The sequence below is a fragment of the Abrus precatorius genome, unplaced genomic scaffold, assembly GCF_003935025.1.
Source record: "Abrus precatorius isolate BTA unplaced genomic scaffold, Abrus_2018 Scaffold7, whole genome shotgun sequence".
NCBI lineage: Eukaryota > Viridiplantae > Streptophyta > Magnoliopsida > Fabales > Fabaceae > Abrus > Abrus precatorius.
The window spans coordinates 8660095-8684441 of NW_020874417.1; the positions used below are offsets into that span (position 1 = coordinate 8660095).

Genomic DNA, 24347 nt, shown 5'->3' on the forward strand with positions numbered 1-24347 from the left:
AAAATAGAGTATATATGTATTTTGATTAAGACTAATAAAAAATAAAAATAAAAGTCAAATAATAAGATAGATAATATAATTTTGACACAATAAAATAATGAACTTATATTTATGTAAAAACTATTTATCCTTGTCATTATTCATATGTTAATTGATAATGTTTATTTTCAGTGATAAATAAATAATTAATATTATTTTTAGAGAATTTTTTCTCTACTAATATTGGAGCCCCTCAAGAATAAATTTTAAGTGTTTCATACTTGATCTGCCCTGCCTTCTCTTGTCTATAGATAGTTAGGGTATTAAAAACCTTCTTTGCCCCTTTAATTTAATTTAAAGTGCATGGGGCAGAAGGAACCACATGCCCCCTTTAATTTATTTTAATTCCTTGATGTCCCATACCAAATATTTAATTGAGTTTAAAATCTTTTAGATGATCATACATACAGTTAATTGACTGAAAAATGAATATTTTTATAAAAAAAAACTTTAACGCTAAAGTTAATAAAAATAAAAACAAAAATATTTATAAAATAATAATAATAATTTTAAATGATGCAATTCTCCTTTGTTATAAGCATGAGTGTCTTTGGATTAGGTGAGAAATTCGTTAAGTTAAACCCTAAACTCTAAATTTTAAATCTTAATTTTTAAATAATATTAAATGAAATATTAAAATTAAGTGTGCCCATTTACAAAGATTATAAACTATTTTTCATAAACAATATCAATTATTGATTTATATGTTATTTTTAGTCGTAAACTTTCTAATACAGTAATAATATCTAAATCTATCAAACATTAGAGGCAAGATAGCAAATAGCCGATTATTTTATTATTCCCACTATATATATATATGAGAAAATTATAATTAAATATAATTATTAACCATTATATAAAAGTTAAGTTAAATTAAATGTAAGAATTTTAGATTTATATTAGTGTAAATTTATATATATATATAACGTTTTCATTATTGTTTCAGTTGTAGAAAGTAAGAGGAGATTCAATGCTAACTAACTAAGGCCGGTTTGTTTGTTGCCATTTGCCATGTGACATGTCTTTGTATAATATAATCTACCTTTATTTCGTTAATTTATTGATTTCGTAAACATCACTAGTTTAGTTTTTAATATTTAAAAATGATTATTTTACTAAAACTGTGTACTTTTAATATGTTTAAAATTAACCTTTACATGAAATAACATATTTATTTATTATGCACTCATATTAATAAGTTAGGTTTTTAATTGAAAATATTATATAGGAAAAAAGTAAGTTTAAGATGTGAATTTATAAATACTATTTTAAAATAAAATGACGATTTTATTTTATATTTTTATTTATGAGAAATCAAACCGATTTTAGTGTTATAGATACATTGAATACCTGGATTTTTTTTACAATGAACAAATAATTTAATTATTTTAAAATGACTGATTCTAAGAGAAAAACTTAACATTATTTTTTAATGCTGATGTTATGTATTTAAAAGCGATTAGTGTAATATCAAAAAAAAAAAAAAAGAAGAACAAGCGATTAGTGTATAAAATTTTTATTACATTTTGAACTTAATAAATACCTTTTTTAATTAAAAAATAACTATTTTTATGTTTAATATTTGCCTTAAAAGTTGATATTAACAAATTATACTGCTATAAAAATATATGTTTGGCTCAAATGAAATCACTAACGAGGTGTCAAACTTAGTAAAATGATATCTTCAATAATTTTTTTTATCAAAATTGAATTTTATTAATCTAGTAATTAATATTTTTAATAATATCCAACAATAACAGTTTATTTAGATTTAAATAATATGCGATAATTATTTTTCCATTTAATTACTATATTCTAAAATACAATAATTTCTAGATTAAAATGTAGCAAATAACTTCTAAAATATAAGCCAAAAACTATAATATGATTATAATATGCACTTTTGGATTTTAGTCTAAGTCTAGCGACCCCACCATGGATCATAATTAAAAAATATATAATAAATATAAAGGAGGGTTAATGAATGGGACCACCTAACACCATAAACCGTTGCATTGTGTGGAAAACGTTGAGGCATCATTTGCAGGCGCCAGGCGTGCAATGTTTCCCTTCCTTCCTCCTTTAAGCTTTCATAATTTATATTCATATGTTATTACAATTGCAATTTCTCTCACACGGCCAAGCACAAATAATCTTACTATCATCATATCATATAAATTGTTACAATGTACCATAAAATGTCTTCCATGGCTTAAAGGGGTTTCCACCTCTCACCTCTTCCATACATTGGTGGTACAAGGCACTTTCTTTGCCCACCTTAAATTTAACAAAATTGTTGTCCACCCATGCACAATTATCAAACTCACATGTTTATCATTTTTTTTTTTTTGTAAATTAAATGTTAAACTTTAGTGTTTATATTTTCCATATTTTAGGCAGATTCATTAGGTAGCTTGATTCATACCTTCAGAAAATTTTCTATTTGCAGGTGTTGTTGGTTGAATTTGGGAGCTACCCAGTTGAGATTTGAGCCTTTCTTTCCCTTATTGAAGAGAAAAATCCAATTTTTCTCTTTGATTTAGAAGGGAAGGAAAGCACAAGATCAATCCAACTTAAAAATCTGGAAAAACTTATTTTTTCCCTTTAAATCTCCTCTCTCTAATTGGTTAATATTGGAAATTGAAAATGAGTGCTGTTTCTGGTGTAATTTCGCGCCAAGTTCTGCCAGCTTGTGGCACCCTTTGTTTCTTCTGCCCTTCCCTGAGGGCAAGGTCAAGACAACCTGTGAAGAGGTACAAGAAGCTCATTGCAGACATTTTTCCTCGTAACCTCCAGGTCTGTTGTTTTAGTATTCTGTTGATGTTTATTGATGTCTTTAATCATGTCACATTGTTAGTGGAATAGGAGTTGCTTGTCTAGAGCAATATATGTTTGATGTTGGTGGATGAAGGGATGGACCTGTAGTGATTATAATTCAAGTTAGTTTAATGATTGCTTGTAGTATTTCAAAGTAGGTGTCACCGAGTTTATAGTAAGTACTCTCAAACTCCATAGTCTAGGTTGCAATTTCTTTTTGTGTCCGCTACTTTGCAATGTTTTCTTCCCTCTGTATGCAGCCTGATTCAATATTTAAAAACGAAACATGACCTACATTTGTCTCGTTAATTGACTTATTTGTTCAATTTGTGCCATTATTTGTCCAACAAAAAGCACCCGTATTGATTTTGTTTTCAGTTAATGACAGGAGGAAGGGGCAAATGATAGGAAAATAGGAAAATTATGTGATTATGCTGCCAGAAACCCATTACGCATACCAAAGGTAAAATTTCTTTTTTTTTTCTTTTTTTTTTAACGAAAGCACAAAGAAATGTTGATGTGTCATACTGTGTGAATTGGGATTAGAGGTTGATTCTTGTATGATGTTTTGTATGAAGTTCTACTAAATGAATATGTTATTCTCTAAATATCATTTTTGTTTTCTTACATTACAAAATGCAATGATATGGAATTCTTCTAACAGCTGATGAAAACATCAGCCTAAAAGAGACATTACCTCTGCGTGCTTGACATAGAAATCACCATGAAAAATCATGTGTTTCAATCCACACTGAAGCCGGGGATGCTATCCTGTCTCAAAGAAGGTTCACTCACTTTGCAGCAACTACTGTCAGAGCTAGAATTTTTCTTAGCCAAATGATCCACTTGCCACTTGCCTGCAAAAGGAGCATAATCCACTCAAAAACACCTTAACCTTCTGCTTTTGAAACCCCCAGAAGGCTAGAATAGTTACAGAAAAAAGAAAATTGAATGAGGTAGACAGATCCAGGCATGCTATTTCTAGACATAACTCACGCCCTGTAATTAATAATACACTTGAAGACAAAGCATTGTGTGGCATATCATTAGTATCATCCAATTAAATATTTTTTGTCAACCAAAATCCAAAATCTTGGAGTCAGATTTAAACTTCCAAACGGAATTTGTAATTTGATGAAGGGTTGAAGATCCATATTCATGCATTAGGAGAACTACATAACATAAAATAGATGAACATATGAAGCATAGAGATCAAATCAGAAACATTTTGATTATTTATAACATGATGTTTGAGAAAAAAAATTTGGGAAAATCATGAACATGCAGTGTATATCCTTTCTTTTGGTTTTATATCCTTCTTTGATTTCTCATATTTTTTTCAGCAAGTACATAATAAAGTTCTCCAGCTCATTTCATTAAGCAAAGTTTAATTTTATGAATACTTCAAGGTTGTTACTATACTCAATATGTTTGTCTAACTCATAATCAGATAACTAATTCCCTTGAGAGAAGGTGCTACAAGGAACTGCGAAATGAGAACTTCCATTCAACAAAAATAGTCATGTGCATTTACAGGAAACTGCTGTTTTCATGTAAAGAACAAATGTGAGTTCATATCTCTCCTCTCTTTTTTCTTAGATACATGGCTCCATATGTGTCTTTTGAAGAATTTTGCACTAATTATGCCTGAATCATTTGTCTATTCAAAGTCACATGTTATATGATCTCTTTTCCTCCCATGCTTTATCTCTCTCTATATCATCAAAGGAAAACTGATTTTCTTCTTTCAAGTAACCAATCATAACTTGTCTAATGTAAATGCCTTCTAAACCAAAAGGGGTAGATGCATCCATCCATGCTAGAAGAGAAAGTTTCAGGGTGACAGGTGGACTCGTAGAAAATATCTGTTGCAGTTTTACTGGAAAGTTCTGTTTTGAGGAGAAAATCAAGTGGTATCTGAGTGGTCCTGAATTTGATATTCATTCCAACTCACATTTTAGTACCTTATGAATCTTCATTTTCAGTCTGTGCACTGTTAATATTTCCTTTTTGTACTTTTGCTATATCAGTAATCAATTTAATATCAACAGGTACTGTGGAAGAGTAACCTTATTAGAGGTATCATAATTGTAGTGTTGAATTTGACATATTTGTATTATGAGAATGTTATAGTATTTTTATTATTCTTCTAGATAGGCTTGATTCATCTACTGAAGTTGTCATATTGGAAAGGACTTCTGGTGTAGGGAAGTGAAAGTTTTTCATGTTGAATATTTTCTCTTTCAAGATTCATACTCCCTTGGCTATGTATTTATCTATAGATTTTCTTTGTAAAGAATCTGTGATTTAAATAACCTACAACCAGAGTATATCTGAACCTTCATTTACAAATGCAAACAATCACCCAATCTAACGAAAGGAAAAACCCCAAACATAAGTTTCTTCCTAGTATCAATTTGGTGTAAGCTGTTGGTATGAATAAGCTGCAACAATTTAGCAATCATATCTTCAGATTCAATTAATTGTTAGCTCAAGTTGATAATTGATAAGTGCAACAATAAATTAACAACAATTTTACATCATGAATTGTTGTTTTCCTTATTTACACTTTGATTTTTCTTTTTTTAATAAGTGAGAAGAAAGTAATTAACCAGGAAAAATGAAGATAAAATCAATAATGTATTAGTTATTTGTTGCATTGTTTTCCATCCTATTCCATCAAAATAAATAAGGGAAAAGTGGAAGAGAACCAGGAGATATCTGGAAAGAGATGTGACATTTTACATAGTAATTCAGTGGGCCTAGGTGATCATCTTTTTTAAGATATGGGAGACTCAAGAGTGCTACAGAAAGTAACAGGGGGTGGAAGCAGGGAGGGCATATTGATTGACTCGGACTTGAACAACTTAACTCTGGTAAAATGGCAAAGGAAGCATAATTAGCTTGTGTTTGTAGCATATGTAAAATCACTTATATGTACTTTGAATGGATCATGCGTGGCTTAATTCTTCTGTTGTCTACTGTTTCTCAATGTCACAGAAGTTATACTAATATTTATTTATTGGTATCCTATTCTTCTTACAAACCACATGCAACAAACTACTAATTTTGAAGTGAAACTGCTGGTGTTCTCTCTCTTTCTTTGTGCCTTTCACTCTTCCTCTCATTTTTGTTGGGTGACTAAAAGCATAAGACTGTTTTTTATGGCAGTTATAGCTAAATGTTACAAGCAGCTCTTTGATGGATTTATTCTTTCAATATTGATATAGGCCACTATTTGCGAGTAGCTTGCTAACTATTATTCACACTCTGCTGGATCAAACACGGCAGGGTGAAATGAGAATTATAGGATGTCATACTCTTTTTGATTTTATAAATAATCAGGTTAGTTACACTGTTGCTTCCTCACTTACATATCTATAAGTTCAAACTTATTTTCAGCAACTGTGATTCCTTTCTTTTCATAATGTTGACTGAAGCAACATTTGAAACTCAAAGTTTCTAATTTTCCAGGTTGATGCAACTTACCTGTTCAACTTAGAGGGTTTTATCCCAAAACTCTGTCAATTAGCTCAAGAAATAGGTGACGATGAAAGAGAAACAACTATTCGGGCAGCTGGTTTGCAAGCTCTTTCATCACTGGTATTTATTTTGTGATGCCATTGTTGTTTTGAGCATCTAGATTAACACTTTCATTTCAGAACTGTATGGAACACAAGGAATGTGATTGATCCATTTTTTAAAAAGTCAAAGTAATATTTAAAAAGTGATCAATTTATATGGAAATTGCTTTCACTTTTTGAAAACTAAATAATCACAAGGAATGTATTATATAGTTTGTTTAAAAGAATGTGTTGCTAACATTTTTCTCTATAGTAATGGGCTAGGAATTTTTAATATGTAATATATTCAATGCTGAGGGGGCAAAATTACCTGTATCAATCCCGGAAGAAGTTACCCCATTAATTAGCTTATGCTTAGCTCAGGTGCAACTTTAGGCATTTTTTTCATGTAAGTAGATCTGATAATAATGCCTATACTGTCATGTCACCAGTATTTAATTTATGTGAGTATGGAAAGAATGACTAGAAATATAAGAAAAAGTGATTTCTCTTTTGTTTATTTTACAACAATAGGGTATTGTATATCTATATGTGTTTGTGTGTCTAGAAAACAAATTCTATCCAAGTAATTTTAGGCTAAAAAAATTTGTACATATTATAAGAAATAAGGAAACTAGATCTATACAAATAAGGAGAAAAATATTATGTGTTGCAATATTCTCCCTCAAGTTGGTCAATAGATACCTATGATTCTCAGCTTGCAAGTAAGATCTTGAAAGGCACTCTATGGGAAGTCCCTTAGTCAACATATATACCAACTGAAGCCATGATGGGACATATGTAGTAACTATGATACTAATGCCAAATTATCTCAATGTGTTTTGTTTCATCATGTTGATTAAATTGTATGAAATATTGATGGCAAACTTATTGTCACAAAAGAGCTTCATACTTAATCTTAAGATCATTAAGTATGATTTTTATCTATAATAGTTCACAAACCGGTCAAATCATAGCACAAAATTCTACTTTTGTACTAGACCTTGCAGCTACATTTTCCTTATTATTCCATATAACCAAGTTAGCACAGAAAGACATACAGTAACAAAAGATCTCCTGAAAACAAGAAAACTATTTTGCATCTTTGTATACCTCCATGTACAATTTCCCCTCTTTTTGAATAATAATCCTTTCCTTGGGCTTGTCTTCAAATACTAAAGAATTCTATTCATGGTTTGTTATTGTCTTGTAGATCATGCATGCATTGACTCTTTACACTGATTGTATAAGCTATGTCTGGTCTAGTATGACCTAGGTAAATAAGCTCTACCAAATCCTTTATTTCAAATTTAGTTGTTAACTTTTCCTGTAAATTCTGTCTATCAACTTTATCATAACTTGCAATGATCATGTCATCTAAATAGCTGAATTAAAACATTAGTTTTCCTTTTGGAGGATGTTTTATGAAGAGAGTATGGTCACTTTTACTCAACCTATACCCAAGTATATGATAGCTTGAGTGAACCTTCTAGAATAAGCTTGGGGATACTACTGAAGACCATATAAGGTCTGTCTTAATCTCTGGACCGTATTTCTTCCATAAGTGGAATCACATTTGGATGGAATTTCTATATACATCTCTTCCTCTGTATCTTTGTAATTTTTTTTTGTCAAACTATTTTTTTTCCATTGTTTTTAGAATAATCTTGACTATATTCACTTTTACCATTGGAGCAAATGTTTCTTCACAATCAATCCCATGTTTTTGAGTGTATCCCTTAACAGACAATTTTTCCTTATACTCGTCTAGTGAGCCATTAGACCAATATTTTATAGTGCATATCCATCTACATCCTACTAGCTTTCTTATCTTTATGCTTCTCAATAACCTCCCAAGTGCATTTCTCTTCAATGTACTCATCCCTTTATTCATGGCCTAAACCCATTTCTCATTTTTCAAGGCTTCTTGTACTGATCTTGGGACCTTGATAGAATCAATAGCTAGGATAAAACTCTAGTGTTACACCAGTGTTTAGTAGACACAAAATAGGATTTGTAATAGCTGACACAAGATCTATTTTCTTTTCTCAAGGCAATAGGCAAGTCTGTATGATTAGAATCACAATTATTCAAAGGAGTATCTAAAGATTAGAAATATCTGTGCTTACCTCTAGGCAAAGGTCCCCAAATATTAGAATGAACAAGTTCAAAAGGTTTGCCATTTTTTATCATAATTAGGCAAAAAGTTGTATAATGATTTTTGTCCAATTGACATTCATCACATTTAAAAGACTTGATGTACTGTGAAATCAACAAACGAGAAACCATGACCTAAGAGAACTAAAAGGAGGAAGCCTTAGAACTTGTCTGATGCTTTAGAGCTTGATGATTCTTCGCAAGTTGAGTTTCATGAGCAAGTCATAGAGCTTCAAGCTCATTAAAAAAATATGGTTCTAATTTGGTGACAGCAGTAGTAACAAGCATGTCAGAATCATCAAGGAGATCATTTAGTATAGCATCAATTTGATCTTGAGTAAGAACAAGATCTCCAATGCAATCACTAATAGTTTTGATTTGTAGAAGGTACTCAGAGATTGAATGAGTTCCTTTGTTGTTATTGAAAAGTTCTGAGTGGAATTGGCATGCCGGCTTGAGTTTGAGAATGAAAGAAGTTGTGAATCTTGTCCGAAAGCTGCATAAATGAGTGCAGCCAACTACTCGAGTGAGGATTGATTCTGAGAGAGGAGAGAAGCCAGGAAAACTAAGTTGATTTTGCTGCTCCCATTGCAAGTAGCTCTCATTCACTTTGCTAAGATTTTGATCTTCTTTGGTGATAAATCGAGGTGGAATTTGTGGATTTACCACAAAATTTTGTAGGCCATGCGCTTTGATTATAGCTTCAACAGAAGAAAATTATTCTCATCAATTCATAGAGAAATCACATAAGGAATGTCACTGGAGTTGTCACTGGAATTGTAGCAGAAACTGGTGTGGACCACCATTATCGGTGGTAGAAAAAGGGTTGGTTTGTGCTGCCATAGATTAGGATTGAACCGAAGCTCTAGATACCATGTTAAACTTCAGTAGTTAACATGTTGTAGAGAGAGAGAGAAAGTAAAGATATTTGGATACAAAGAAAATGTAGAATGATTATATTGATTGATTCATGAGAATTACAATCATTATATACTAGGAGCTGACAGCTAATTGAGTACTGCACAATCTGTAACTGAGTCAGTTACAGCTGTCTTAAATCAGAGAACTAATTGAAAGACTAACTGCAAGTGATTCTACAGTAACTCTAACAGGGAAGGAGAAACAGGCCCCTTGAAGAGTCTAGGCCATGTCTATGGTTTTTTGTCAGTTTCTGTTCAATTTTCTGTGGACTGTAATCCATATATAAGTTGGTACTGTTTTCATATCAAATTAGGATCAATGTATAGTTACATTTCAATTCAACTTGGTATTTTTCTGATCCAGTTTTCTATCATTTTGACTCTCTTATTTGTATTTTTTTCAGGTTTTTTACAATAGGGCAATTCCATCTATCTATTGTAACCATCCAAATTGAAAATCATCTTAGATTTAATTTCCATTTTTAGTTTTAAGTCAACCAATGTATAAGGAAAAGTGCAGTGCAAATTAATGATGTTTATAATGTGCTAGTGTGATGATCTGTCTGCATAGATAATATGTGGGGGCAGTTCAATCAGTCATAACTATTAAATTTGCAAATAATCTTTGATTATATTCTCATCTTATCTTCAATCGTAAAATAATGTCTTGGAACTGCCATAGTTCTTAGTCATTTTTTGCCACCCATGCCATTTTTTGTTGTCACTTCAACATTCTTTTCTTTTGAGTAGAAGTTCTTCTTTTATACTGAGATTTCTTGCCCTTTTTTGACAGTTTTGTTATCTTCAGCTCTTAAAGTTGATGTTAAACAACTATAGTGAAATGTTTTATTGGAAAATATTTTCTTTGCCCATAAAAACCTTCCACTTTTAGGTCCTTAAAAATTAGCTGTAAGAGCTGATTTTGCCAAAACACCTTTCAATTGGAAAGCTTGGATCATATCTTCATAATATATGACAGTAATGCTTTTATTTTCTTTTCATTCTCTTGCTTTGAGGTTGGTTACCTGTAAGTTACCTTCCGAACATGTTAGAATGAAATTAAGTTACTTCTTTTTCACTTTCTGCTTCTTATTTAGTAAATTCTCCACCCTTTTTAAGGGAAAATATGATTTTTATACACATCCTTTAGAATTAATGATTTAACTTGTTCTTCAGGTTCGGTACATGGGTGAACACTCTCACATATCAGTTGAGTTTGATAATGTAAGTAGATTTATACTTCTTCAAATCTTATGGTTATTTGAATAACTTTTTCCATACATGCTGACTGTGGTTTTTGTGCTTTTTCTTCCACTAGAGAGAATTTAAAATTTAACTGGGTTGCACAGCCACTTGGAAATTAACAATTTTATGGTTTAATTAATTTTCAGTAATAAGTCTCATTAGAATTGGAATGTGACAGAATAAAATGGTAACTGAGAATTTAAGGATAAGGGCAAAAGCAGAGCCACATTTGTTCCTGCCATTGTCCATGTGGGCCACTGGCTACACTAACTCTTATAATCCCTTGAATTGGAAATGCTACATTGAAGTTCCAACACCATCTTTTGAGATTTTCCCCAGCCCAAAACGTTTGTGTTTTTCATTGACAAGGATTGTTTCTTCTAATATTTAAAATGCAAGGGAAAGCCTAAAATAAGAGCATTGTGCTTATACTTGGTCATGGACTTTTCTGGCCTATATTTTGCAAGTAAAGAAAGAACCACATATAAAGCACTAGTGCATGGGGACTTTCTTTTAAAGATTATACTAATTAAACTTAAATGAATAAAATACTCAAAGTATGGTCTTTTAGTTTATGCTAAGGAAGTTTCCAAAATAAGCCAACTGAGAGAAAACAAAAAGTAATAACTACACAACAAACCCTAAGACAGTCTCGCTACCAAATGGCAAAGCACTATAACTAGAAACTTCCTCAAATATTAAATGTACATTGTTATAATATTCTTACAATAATTTTCTCTCTTATAAGATTTACTCCCTTTGACCCTACATCAGTTTCTCCATTTGGTAGGCTATTCTATTAGAGATTTGATACCCCCACATTATTTCAGGGATCATACTTTCTCTTTAGAATTGAAAATGACCTTCATTTTTCTTTGGGGAACATGAAATTGTTTTCTTAAAAATATTCTATCGTTTGTTGCATCAACTGATTTGCACCATGCTTATGTGTATGTAAAATGCTATTAAATATGCTTAATGCTTGAACTTTACTTTCAATAATCCTATTGAAAGTTCCTTGATTTTTCTGAAACTATTGAGGACAAATGAGTCTAAGGAGTTTTGAGCTTCTATTGCACTCTATGGAGTTTTATATGCTTAATTGCTGTAAAAATTTGTAATATCCCTCGAGTAAGTGCATCATTCTTGAGATTCAAAAAGTTAGGATTATGTTTTGTGGGAAAGGTTATCCCAATTTCGATATGTTCACTTTGATATTCTTTTATTACTTGAAAAAATAAGATATAAATTTATTATGTACTGTTTTGTTCAGTGCATGGTACATTAATTAGCGTGGATGGATTTTCCTTGTATTTGTACTATCACTTATAACTTTTTGTCATTGTTAATTCAGCTAAATAAAATAAATATCTTATTTAGTAATTTTTCTTTTCCCCCCTCCTTTTCTTTACAGATTGTTTCTGTTGTCTTGGAAAATTACAGAGGTCCTAACGGAAATTTAGAAAGCCTCAATCATGAGGAAGAGAAAGGTCCTGAGAATATGTGGCTCCAAGAAGTGATTAAAAAAGAGGATCACATCTCTCCTGTTATAGAAGTTGAAAAGCGAACTCCATCTTGGAGTAATATTTTTAATGACAAAGGCGAAGTAAATGTGACAATGTAATTAAAAAATTATTTATTTTGCAGAAAAGCTTTGAAGTGATTTTTTGCTATTTTTTGGTTTGTTTCAGTATCTATCAATGAACTATATTTCCTATATTCTTGCAGTGAAGATGCAAAGAGCCCATCATTTTGGTCCAGGGTTTGCTTATATAATATGGCCAACTTAGCCAAGGAGGCTACTACCATACGTCGTGTAATGGAATCTTTATTTAGATACTTTGACAACGGAAGTTTATGGTCTATAAGCCATGGTCTTGCCCTTTCTGTTTTAAAAGATATGCTATTTTTAGTGGATGATTCTGGTATACCATTTTTCTTTTTTGATTTTATATTTATTTCATTTCAAAATAATATTTTGTTAAACCAATTGTTCTCTTCAGATTTCTCTTTTAACTTTTCCTCATTTTGGTTGTTGCAGGAAAAAATACACATGTTTTACTGTCAATATTAATCAAGCATCTAGATCATAAATTGGTCCTTAAACAACCCAACACGCAGCTTGACATTGTTGAGGTGGTCATTTCACTTGCTCAATATGCAAAGGTCCAACCTTCTGTAGCAATAGTTGGTGCCGTAAGTGATCTGATGAGACATTTGCGAAAAAGCATACACTATTCGCTTGATAACTTAAATCTGGGAGTTGAAATAATCAATTGGAATAAGAATTTCAGAGAAATGGTTGATAGGTGCCTTGTACAGTTGTCAAATAAGGTATTATATTTTTCACAGCCTTCAATCAAGCTTATACATAAACTTTCAGAATAATTGTGTCATAAATGCTTTGTATGATAAAGTTTATTGGTTTTATGTTATCGTTCAAATTTTAAAAGATTATTGGTTTGCATAAGTTATTTGCTACACTGGTGTCATTTATTATTAGTTATATCAGAATAGAATACGACTATGGTGCTGATTATGGACAGGTAGGTGAAGCAGACCCAATTCTAGATGTTATGGCAGTGATGTTAGAGAATATCTCAACTATTACTGTAATATCAAGAACCACAGTCTCTGCCGTCTATCGAACTGCACAAATTGTAGCTTCCTTACCAAATTTATCTTATAAGAACAAGGCAAGGATTGAATTTTTGTGGTTGAGTTCTTTCCTCAATTTTTTACTACTACTGTGTTTCATGGATAAATTTACTGCTTAAATCATTCTTTCCTTTCTCAGGCATTCCCTGATGCATTGTGTCATCAACTACTCCTGACTATGGTCCATCCTGATCACGAAACTCGAGTGGGAGCTCACCGCATTTTTTCTGTTGTTCTTGTGCCAACCTCTGTTTTTCCTCGTCCATGTTTGTCTTTGTCTCACCTCCAACCATTGGGTGTTCCACGAACACTCTCAAGAGCAGTCTCTGTCTTCTCTTCTTCAGCTGCCTTATTTGAGAAGCTAAGATGGGAGAAACAATTTTCAAGTGAAAATCCAAGTCAACATAATAAAGAAAACACTGCTATAGAGGTGGTACCAGCTCACAGCGAAGGTGGAATCCTGAACAGATTGAAATCAACCTATAGTCAGGTGTACAATGCCAGTGGCACCCTGCAACTTACTGCAGTAGATGAAATAATGACAGACAATGCTAATAAGGACTTGGTGAGCCTTACAATGATGATTATACCCTAATGATCTGACTAAGGTCCTACAGTTGTAATATGGATGATATATACCTTACTCTAACCTTAGTGTACCATTTTACGTGGGCTTAAGTTTGGCATCTTATCACGTTTAACATTACAGGAGGCTACGACCCTCAGGCTCAGCAGCCATCAGATAAACCTCTTGCTATTGTCAGTTTGGACTCAGGCTATCTCTAGTGAAAATATGCCTGCAAATTATGAAGCAATTGCTCATACATACAGCTTGGTGCTTCTGTTTTCTAGATGCAAGGTAATAATTGAACACTCATATGATTCATGTTTTTTCCAATTTTATGATCTTTAGATAATTTTACTTGTTCCCTTCTCTTTATATATTGTTGTGTTATTTCTTTTCAACATGATGCTTGCAAGATTGTTACATTATTATTGGTGCTTATTCTTATAGTGTTCAAATATTCAGAAGCATCTCCTTTTTGTTATTGTTATAGTATTAAACTTGATCAATATGTTTATAGATTGGTTATGGTATTGAAGTAAGATTTCAGGAACTTTTGTCCCTCAATTGTTTGTATGTTGTGTACAGCTTCGATGTAATTTTTCCTGATTAATAATTTTAATACTATATTGCCTTGAAGTTGTCGTATGGACTCATTTCTGCTGCTAGAAATATTTATACTTCCCTAGCAACTATATTGTCCTTGTGAATATGTGTCATCAACATCCAGTTTATTATATTAATGTGCATTTTCCAGGAATCATAATGATACTGCTAAAATTGAAAAAATTTAAAGCTATATAGTTGTCAAAATTCATAATGTCAATAATTGGGTAAACTTGCAAATCAGTCCCTAAGATTGTAAGCATCGAGTATATTAATCCTGGACTTTTTAAAATTGCTTTGTTAATCCCTGATATCGCAGTTTGTCCAGCAGTTATGTCCCTAACATTAAATGACATGTAAGAAATGTTAACATTATTGGCATGTCATGTGACATGAGTGATGCCAACATGACACTAAAACGATGTCATTACAATCTCATGAACTAATTTGACTGATTTTCATTATCGTAGCTATTGCTATTTTTGACTTGCCCTCCCCTTTCCTTCCCACCCATGACCTTCCCAACTGTCACTACCAATGAACTCTCCATCGTAACCTTCATTCTTCATCATCGTAATGATTGTAAAGGATACTTCCTTATTCTGCACACAACCCACCATTCGCCGCCGCCATCGAACTCAATTCAGCAGCAAAGAAGCAGCCTAGCGACGGAGGTGGAGTTGTTCCCACCGCAGCCCTCTTTCTCCGGGGAACCAAAACTTGCAACAACAAACCCTATGAGGAAGAATCTCCAGCAGTAATAACAAGCGTTGCGACATGGTTTGGATGTATAGATTTGGGTTTTGATGTTAGTGATGACTCACTAAGAGGTGTGAATCTGGGTTTTGATGTTAGCTAAGGACATGGTGGTGAGTTCGGTGGTTGTGACAGCTAGAAATGTTGTAGATAGGGAGGGAAGAGAACATCAAAGATGATAGCGACAACAGAGACGAAAATCAGTTAGATTAATCTTTGAGATTGTAATGACATCATTTTAGTGTCACGTTGGTATCATACATGTCAATTAATGACATTTTAACAAAAGTTAATGTTTTTCACACATCAATTAATGTTGGGGACCTAATTGCCTTACGGATTAACGGAACAAGTTTAAAAAGTAAGAGACTAATATGTCCAACGCTAACTATTTGAGGGGCTAATTTGTGGGTTTACTTGCCAATAATTTTTGTTCCTTAGATTTTCCTTTTTAATGAGTGGGCTATCTTTTGTGTTAACATATTCTTACAAATTTATTTTGTCTTGCAGAATTCTTTTCATGAGGTCCTGGTCCATAGTTTTCAGATTGCATTTTCTTTGCGGAATGTTTCTTTAAAAGAAGGTGAGCTTTCCTTCATATTAAACGAATTTGATACTCCTTAGAAGAATATCTGACCTGATATGGACTGACAGAATTTTATATGCTTGAGACTTCCATTTGCCAATGTTAGGCATGACTTAACCAGAATTTTATATGCTTGTCCATACTTATTTGGTTTTGGTTTAAATACATTTTGTCCTTATAATTTTTCTCAATTTTGATTTTGGTTCCTGCATGAAGTTTGGTTTTGAACCCCAATAGTTTCAAAACCACTAGGAAATTTATCCCTGCTATCATGTGTACACTTGGGTTTCAGACCCTAAAGCAAGAACCAAATCATATTGTTTTGAAATATAGGGATTTAGAAACCAAAATTTTAAATTATTGGTACCTAAGCACAAATTGAGAGACTGTGGTATTTGAGCTATGATTGTTATACTTGAAAATGAAGAGACTGCTGAATTCTGTCTCTTGTCAGACCACTAATTATAACAACAATAATCATAATTATGTACGAATCAACTCCTAAAATAGCTCCTCAATTAAACACTAATGTATGCATTAAATACCAAGATATTCAGACATTTTCTATTAACTTAACTTTTGTGGTTGAGACTTGAGAAGAGCTTGTAAGAGTATCTTCCCGTATATTTATGTTTTGTGTTACATTGCTTCAGGGTATTGATTTAATACTGATCAAATCAGGAAGGTACAGACTAACTATGGAATTGGAAATGTCAAGCCTTTGAGCTCTTAATTACTAATTTTTACTGCAGGGCCATTGCCACCATCACGTCGTAGATCATTATTTATGTTGGCAACTTCAATGATTCTGTTTTTTTCAAAAGCATACAACATTGTCCCTCTAGTCCATAGTGCCAAGGCTGTACTTACAGAGAGAAAGGTAAGTTGGTTCTGCAGTTTTTTCTTTTCCACATCCTGCTCCTTTTTGTAATCCCTTCTTTATGTGTCAAAATCATATTCAACTGATCTATGATTATGTACAACTCTTTTGTTAAGAACCTCAATTAATTGGAAGACATTTTTCTACATCAAATATTTATATGATCATTATAATGTCTCAAGCAATCAAATATTGTGCATAAATGAAAGTACTATGCTTGCAAAGAAGCAGTTCTGTGCTTCTCTGATTGTTGATTCATTATGGGAATTCTAGAAGCAAATAATCTTATATCACCTTATTGTTTTCATATTCTGGACACAGGTTGACCCCTTCCTTCATTTGATTGAAGATCACAAGTTACAAGCTGTCAGCTTTTCTCCTGACAATCTTACCATTGCCTACGGTTCCAAAGAAGATGATGATAGAGCCTTAGAAACACTTTCACAAATTCTGACTTTTAAACACCAAGATCAGGAATTCTTTGTTTCAGAAATTGTCAAGAGCTTGGTAAATTTATCAGAAGTAAGGCTACTACTTGTTAATAGAAGATAAAATATTGCATTTCTATACACATTAAACCTGATGCCTTTTGTGCAGCTTGAATTATCCTCAATAAGGGAAGAGCTGCTAAAAGAATTCTCTCCAGATGATATGTGTCCCCTTGGATCTCAATTGACCATGGATATGCCAGAAAAGGTATGTCAATTGTCAAGTGAATTTCAAATTAATGGATTGTGTAGGAAGCAAATGATTATTCATATATTGTTTCTTTGATTATATGCTTGTCAGTGGTGAGTGGTGACTGATGTAATTAGTTTGCATTTTACAGGATGCTTCAGTAGTTTCAACTGATGATGATAGTATTTCCGATATACTTGATAGTCAAATAAAACAAAATTCCATGGAGTTCCCAAAACTTTTGAGTGCTGATCAACTTTTGGAATTAGTAGTATGTCTGCCATTTCTTGCACTCATAAATTGTTTCTCTTTTAATTTTAATTGTGTTTGAAGCTCTTTAAATTATCTCATATCAATAATGAGGAGATTGATGCCACACTTCATGAATGTAGGTTTCAGACACATCTATCGAAGCTGGGAGGATTTCAGTATCAATTGCATATGATATGTCTTACAAGGATATGGCACATAACTGTGAGGTATTTGTGATGGGAAAACAGAACATGTCCAGACTGATGAATAGCCAACAAATGCAAGAATGTTTGATGAACTTCCCTTCACAAAATCATGACAATGACTTGAGAAATAAGGACACCTCTTCCCATGTGGATGTGGGTTTTCAAAAGGTAATTCCTAGATTTTGGAAATCATGCTTATATTACATATTTCATCGATGTACATTCACATTTGGTGGCTGTATTCGTTTCAATTTGAAACCATGGTGGTTAAATTATTTTAACTAAAAATATGGGGATGTTGAGTGGAAGTTAACCTCACGCAGCTTCCTGCTCTAAGGCATTATTACCTTGCAAATGCCTTCAGCTTTATGACTTCATTATCCACATACACTAATTTTTAGTTCATCAACTAATTAAATTATTAAATAATATAAATGCAGGAGAACACTGTTCCATTGCTATGTGCAACCATTCAGAATCATCCTCACTTGTTCAAACTGCCAGCAGCAAGTCCCTTTGATCACTTTCTAAAAGCTGCTGGTTGCTGATACCAAAATTGTACTGAATTACATATTCTAGCAAATGGTGAAAATTTTTTTACTGAAGTGAGCTCTTGGTCACTAGGGGAAGGCTTCCAAGCACTGTTACCTTGCTAGTGCTCAGTCCTGAGATATATTTGAAAATGTTGCTTTTATATTCAAATTCAATTTATTCTTTTTCCTTCTCATCTATGTGATGGCAGGAAAAGCTTCATGCTGTGGAATCCTTATTAAGTATAATTTAATGGCTATTTCCATGTACATGTACAGAAAATGCATGTGTTGGTGAATGTTGAATATAAACATAGGAATTTTTCAATGATGTCTTGTTAATGTCATCAATAGTGTTAATGTTCATTATCAATGTTCGTAAATATTTACTCAATATTTAATTTTTGTTGAGTCTATAAATAAAAAATATGCAATGTTTGCGTCAATGTTGTCAATAATTACTCAAAATTTAATTTTTGTTGAGTTTGTAAATATATATATATATGTGTGTGTAATATTTGTCAATGTTGTGTACCAATGAGTTAATGAAAAAGAAAATACATAATAAAATAAGATAAAATCATTGATGTATTTGATAAGAGTCCATGTTCGTTAATAACATATAAAATAATGCTAATAAAAGTTTGAGAATGCTAGTAAGAGTTCATGTTCGTCACCTATATAGTCAAAAATGTTAATAGAAGCTTAATAATGTAAGTAAAAGTTTGTGTTCATTGTCTTTAACTTATGTTATTTTTTTTGTGCATACATCTGAAATGTTATATTTTAAATTAATTTTACATTAGTTATGAAAGAAATAATATAAAGAATGACTTTTACATTGATTTCATAAACAATTGAGGTAAAAATTTATATTTAAATTATTTTCTATATCAATTTACAAATAATTGATATAAAAAGTACTTTTATTTTGTGACTAATCTAAAAAGTTTTTCTATTTCTTACATTTATAGTTGTAAACTTCGAAACAATATAACTTTTAGTATAAAATTTGAATTTATACAAATTATATAATTTTTTTTATAAATTTAGACAATTATTTTCTAACTTTTTAGTATATTTTACTATTTTTTATATTTTTTGCTTCATCATTTTTGTACAAATTTTCAAAGTATGTCTTTTTTAGTTGGTTTAGTTTGAATCAACTTATAAAATATTTTTTACATTGATTATTTTAGTAACTTATTTTAAAAAGGTTATGTTATTTTTAAAAATATCAGCACACTTTTTATTAGATTGGTTGATTATTAACCAATATAAATATTTAATTTAAAACACAATAATAGTAGTGATCAAAATATAAAGACATATTTCTTTTAAAAAAATAATTTTAGATAATAATGTTAAAATAAAATAATTAAAAAATAAATATAAAAATAAGTCTATGTGATGTTAAAAAAATTACAGTCTTCTGCCCTATAACGTGGTATAATTCTTTCCTCCAAAAAATTTTGTACCAAAAAAATTCTCTTTAAAAATGAACTAAATTGCTTTCAAGACTGCGCAAGCTTTGCAGGTTAATATCTGTCGATGAAACATCAACAAATATTCAACACGTTTATAGAAATATATCTGAAGATAAGTATCCGTCAAAGCTGTAAAAGATGTCTTCTCTAAATATGAAAATATATCAATAACTATTTTTTCTTTTCATATGTTTTTGAATTTTAAGGTATAACTCTTAAAATATAATATTTATTTAGATGAAAAGGAAAATAGATGAGACTCAAAAGTTTCTATTTTTGTAATTTCCAACTAATGGCTTGAAATAGAGAAAATGAAGCACAAATAAAAAAGCATATAAATAAACATGAATTGAATTAATTAATTCTTTGTGAAAATGAAATATCATAAAATAAACCATTGCGATATTTCGATAGAACATTTTCGTTTATGTGGTATTTGAAACCAACTCAATAATTGTAAATCTTTCTCTCTCTCTCTCTCTCTCTCTCTCTCTCTCTAGAAACAAGTATATGAACAAACTTGAATTACATTAATTAATCCTAGCTGCATGAAATTGAAATATCATAATCCCTCAATTTTTGATGCATGAAATACGAAAACAATAAGGAGAAAAACTCGTGTTCGGTGCCAAATAGTGAGGGGAGGAGAAAATGAAGGAGAAAAATAAAAATAATGATTATTTTGTTAATATATAATAATCAAAAGGGTAATTTTGTTTTGTCTACGTACTTAGTTTTACCCTTTTTATTGGAAGTAGGTTGTCACGTTACTGGGTCAATGATCCAATGCACATAAAGCGGATTTGTCTATCAAAATTTTTAGCCTCTTGAAACATTCTTCACTTCCCAAGTATTTGCAATTATCGTTGAGTCCCTGTAGAGATCTGCTGCTCTCGTTTCTGGTAATAGCCATAGAGATTCTGATTGTGTTTATTCAATTTCCATTCTCTTCAACTTCTGTTTGGTTTTAATTTTTCTCATGAATGTCGATGAATGCTTTCTAAATGTGCGTACCTTATATATGGCAAAACGTTTAATAGAAAAAAAAAAAACCTGATTTGATTGGGTTTATACTTACACTATCATTCGGTTTTTAAATTTCTTATAAGTTCTTAAACATTTATTTTTATATATTGTTTGATCTAAAACATATTTGATATATAATTTATTAATATGAAGAAAATAAAATATGTGATTGTACAAAAAAGAGGGAGGGTGAGTTTTGTTTCTGAGTCCTTAATGCGGTTAGACTTGGAGGAATGGGAGAGGGTATCACCATTCTCACCCAATTGCCATCAGTAGTGTACCATGTAGCTTTTTTTTGTTTTTTAAATCTTTGTTAAGAGTGAGCCTTCATTAATATAAAGTTTTCTATGATGTATGTGAATGTATGATGTGAGTACATGCATCTGTGCACATGCATATGAATTGAAAATAAGTACATGCATATGAATTACAATCTCAATTGTTGGTTTTCATAACTTTTATAATCTTCTAAAGAGCATCCTTCAGGTTATAAGTATTAAATTTAGGAGAAAAAATTGATATAGAGTGAAATAGAGGAGAAAAAAGGGTTAATCGTAAGAAGATATTAATTTTTCCAGTGATATTTAAGGAATATAAAAGAAAAAAGAAACGAAAAGGGCCTATCTTTGTAAAACTTATAACATACAGTATATAGATTATATTTATTGTATGCTGAATTGATAGAAGTATAAAATGTTCTTCTAGTGATTAAGAACATCCTAAGACCTTATTTGGGTACTTCTCTGCTTACGGCCAGGAATTCATTGTTTTTTTTTTTCTTTTAATTTCCTTAATCCCTATATAGATCCTCAAATCAATGAAAGGTTTGTACAACAAAAGAATGTGTCAGTGGAGTTCATAGTTTACAATTTCTGACCATTTTCATTATGGCTTGGATTAGTGTATCAAATACATAACAATGGTCTATTGAAGTGGCAGATCTGCAGCAACTTCCTGCAGTCATTGTTTCCTTCAGTTAGTCCCATTACTAACTCCAAAGTCAAACATGTTGGGTTCCTTTATATTTTTATTCATGAGAGAATAGGAACATAAATATTCAGCATCCATGAATGTTCAGTTATTAGGATCATAAGATCTTGGTTGCTGATTTTTTAGTTTTTGTACCCTCCTTTGGATAGGGAGGTCTCTCATCTACTGAATTATTGTGTGTGTATATTTGCAGTGAGCAATTTGATAATGTCAGCAAAGTGCATCATACCTGCTATAATAGCATCATTTGGAATTGCATGGGTCTGTGATCATACAGTTTCTGACAAAAAGATATTTGGAGGTAAGTTATGCTCTCATGAAATTGTAAATCACCAGTTTTGGTATATGAAATTATAACTGTTATTCATTTTAATTATTGTCTGTATTAAAATTTAACTTTAATCCTTAATTTTAAAATTATCTTTACTTTAGTCCTCACTGTTCTTTTTTAGCATAAAGAACTAAACTAAAAGAATATATATTTTATGACATCAAAGACTGAAATAAATATAATAATATAGCACTTGCAATTTAATTTCAAGAACATGCAATCGGTAATTTGAGTACTTTCTTTCTTTAGGCACTATCCCTGGTACAGTATCAAATAAGGATTGGATGGAAGAGACTGATAAAAAATTTCAGTCATGGCCTCGAACTGCTGGTCCACCAGTGGTTATGAATCCCATCAATCGTCAAAATTTCATAATTAAGTCTCGCTCTGAATCATGAAGAACATTTCTTTCTTTTTTTCTTGATAATTGATTTTGATCTAGCTGGTTCACCTGGTTGTGGGAGATGTCTTGATAAATGCTAGTTATGTTTGATGTTTTATTATGCACTGTCAAATGTGTTTGATGTGTGATTTTTTTCTTCTTATGTTTGAATAAAATGTCACACTGCAATCCTGAATTAAATGATGCATTTTATTTCTATATTCAAATTTTATGCTTTGTCTTTTTGCCGAGGAAAATGTTCTGTGAACTAGGAATACCCTTTATAATTGAAATGCTTATGTTAAAAAAAATAAGTAAAAAATATATATCATAGACAACATTAATTTTGAGTGATTTAAATAACACAACTGCTTTAGCAATATAGTGTGAACCAAAACGTGAAATAAGTTTAGCTGCCGTAACTTGTCCAAGAAAATGTCACTATGTAACAACGTATTTCCAAAACAATAAGCAATTTATTTCATGAGATTAAGAGGTTCAAAAAATGGATTTAAATTATATAAATTTAACTTGTTTGAATTAAAAAAAAGTAAAATAAAAAATGAGAGGAAATATCAATTGTTAATTTGAATTAAAGTACTTTAAAAATATAATTAACTTTAACTTTAAATTTTTATTTTTATTTTTTTTTACTTTATAGATTTCATTTTAAAGAATATGAATTCAAATTAAAAATTTTAAGGTTTGGGTTAATTCATTTAAACTAAATAAATATAAATTTTTATAATTGGGTGAGTCTGTATGGGTCTCAATTTACACTTGTTAAAAAAATTGATTATTAGCACTGTCGATGGTCTTTAATAAAATTGTTCCATTGTAGAATACCATTTTAAACCCATGACCCATAGCTACTGATGATCTGCATATGCTTACTTACCTAGGTAGATAGTGGAGATTTGGGTAAACACCTTTAAAGTTGACACGTATGTGTTACACATCTTTCTTTTGTTTTATGGTGATAGTTACTATATTCTAATATATAAATTTTAAATAATTTTTTATAATTACTACCAACAAAAATAACTACAGTACTTGTACTCACTCTCTTTCATCATCACAATATAGGAAATATAATTAACTATAACAACACTTTGAAAACAAATTTCAATTACTTTTTTTAAAATTTTAATTTTCAATTATATTTCAATTTTTTTTATTAATTATTTCACAAACAAGGCTTTTCTACATGTAAGTGAGCTTAAGTAATGCTATTCAGCTTTGCTTCTACATATATCAATAAGCATGATTAAGTATTTATTTAATTTTTCTTAGTGCAACAAGCGGAGTATGATTAGTACTATTAAAAGAGCAAGGAGAAGTAACAAAATAAGTCCCTCACATGACTTAAATTCAACTCATATTTTCTAATCTCTTTTGCATAATTTTTTAATTAAAAAAAAGTGTACTATTTGATTACTATACTTTCGTTGATACAAGTTAGGTCAGAAAATTTTATTTTCTTTTTAACTCTCTCTCTATTTGACTTAAAATTCACTCATATTTTTTATTTATTTTAATAAAATTTTCATCTTGAGAATAAAAAATAATGGTATTTTTTTTTTAGTATTCCATTCGATTTAATTTATATTTGACCCGAGTAACGCACGTGAATGCGATAAGTGAGTCGAATAACTATATTCTTTAAATACTGT

At 30.9% G+C, this 24347-nt stretch overlaps 2 protein-coding genes across 7 annotated transcripts; both read left to right on the top strand.

Moving 5' to 3' along the window:
* Window positions 1–2053: 2053 nt before the first annotated feature.
* Window positions 2054–18614, top strand: LOC113872043. 6 transcript variants are annotated; one of them, XM_027509236.1, is made up of 20 exons: window positions 2054–2835; window positions 3245–3319; window positions 4307–4422; window positions 6087–6201; window positions 6331–6459; window positions 10673–10720; window positions 12156–12361; window positions 12470–12666; window positions 12783–13075; window positions 13288–13437; window positions 13539–13964; window positions 14109–14158; window positions 14252–14258; window positions 15837–15909; window positions 16665–16792; window positions 17114–17314; window positions 17390–17488; window positions 17622–17741; window positions 17863–18096; window positions 18369–18614. In XM_027509236.1, the coding sequence occupies exons 1-20, from the start codon at window positions 2686–2688 to the stop codon at window positions 18474–18476; spliced, it is 2925 nt and encodes a 974-aa protein (XP_027365037.1). In that variant the 5' UTR covers window positions 2054–2685; the 3' UTR covers window positions 18477–18614. The 6 variants fall into 6 exon arrangements, with proteins under 6 accessions (XP_027365037.1, XP_027365035.1, XP_027365036.1 ...); XM_027509234.1 differs by having other exon boundaries at window positions 14109–14258; XM_027509235.1 differs by having other exon boundaries at window positions 3248–3319; window positions 14109–14258.
* Window positions 18615–22168: 3554 nt separating this feature from the next.
* On the top strand, window positions 22169–22690 carry LOC113873644. The gene is made up of 2 exons (XM_027511858.1): window positions 22169–22262; window positions 22542–22690. The coding sequence occupies exons 1-2, from the start codon at window positions 22169–22171 to the stop codon at window positions 22688–22690; spliced, it is 243 nt and encodes an 80-aa protein (XP_027367659.1).
* Window positions 22691–24347: the final 1657 nt, after the last annotated feature.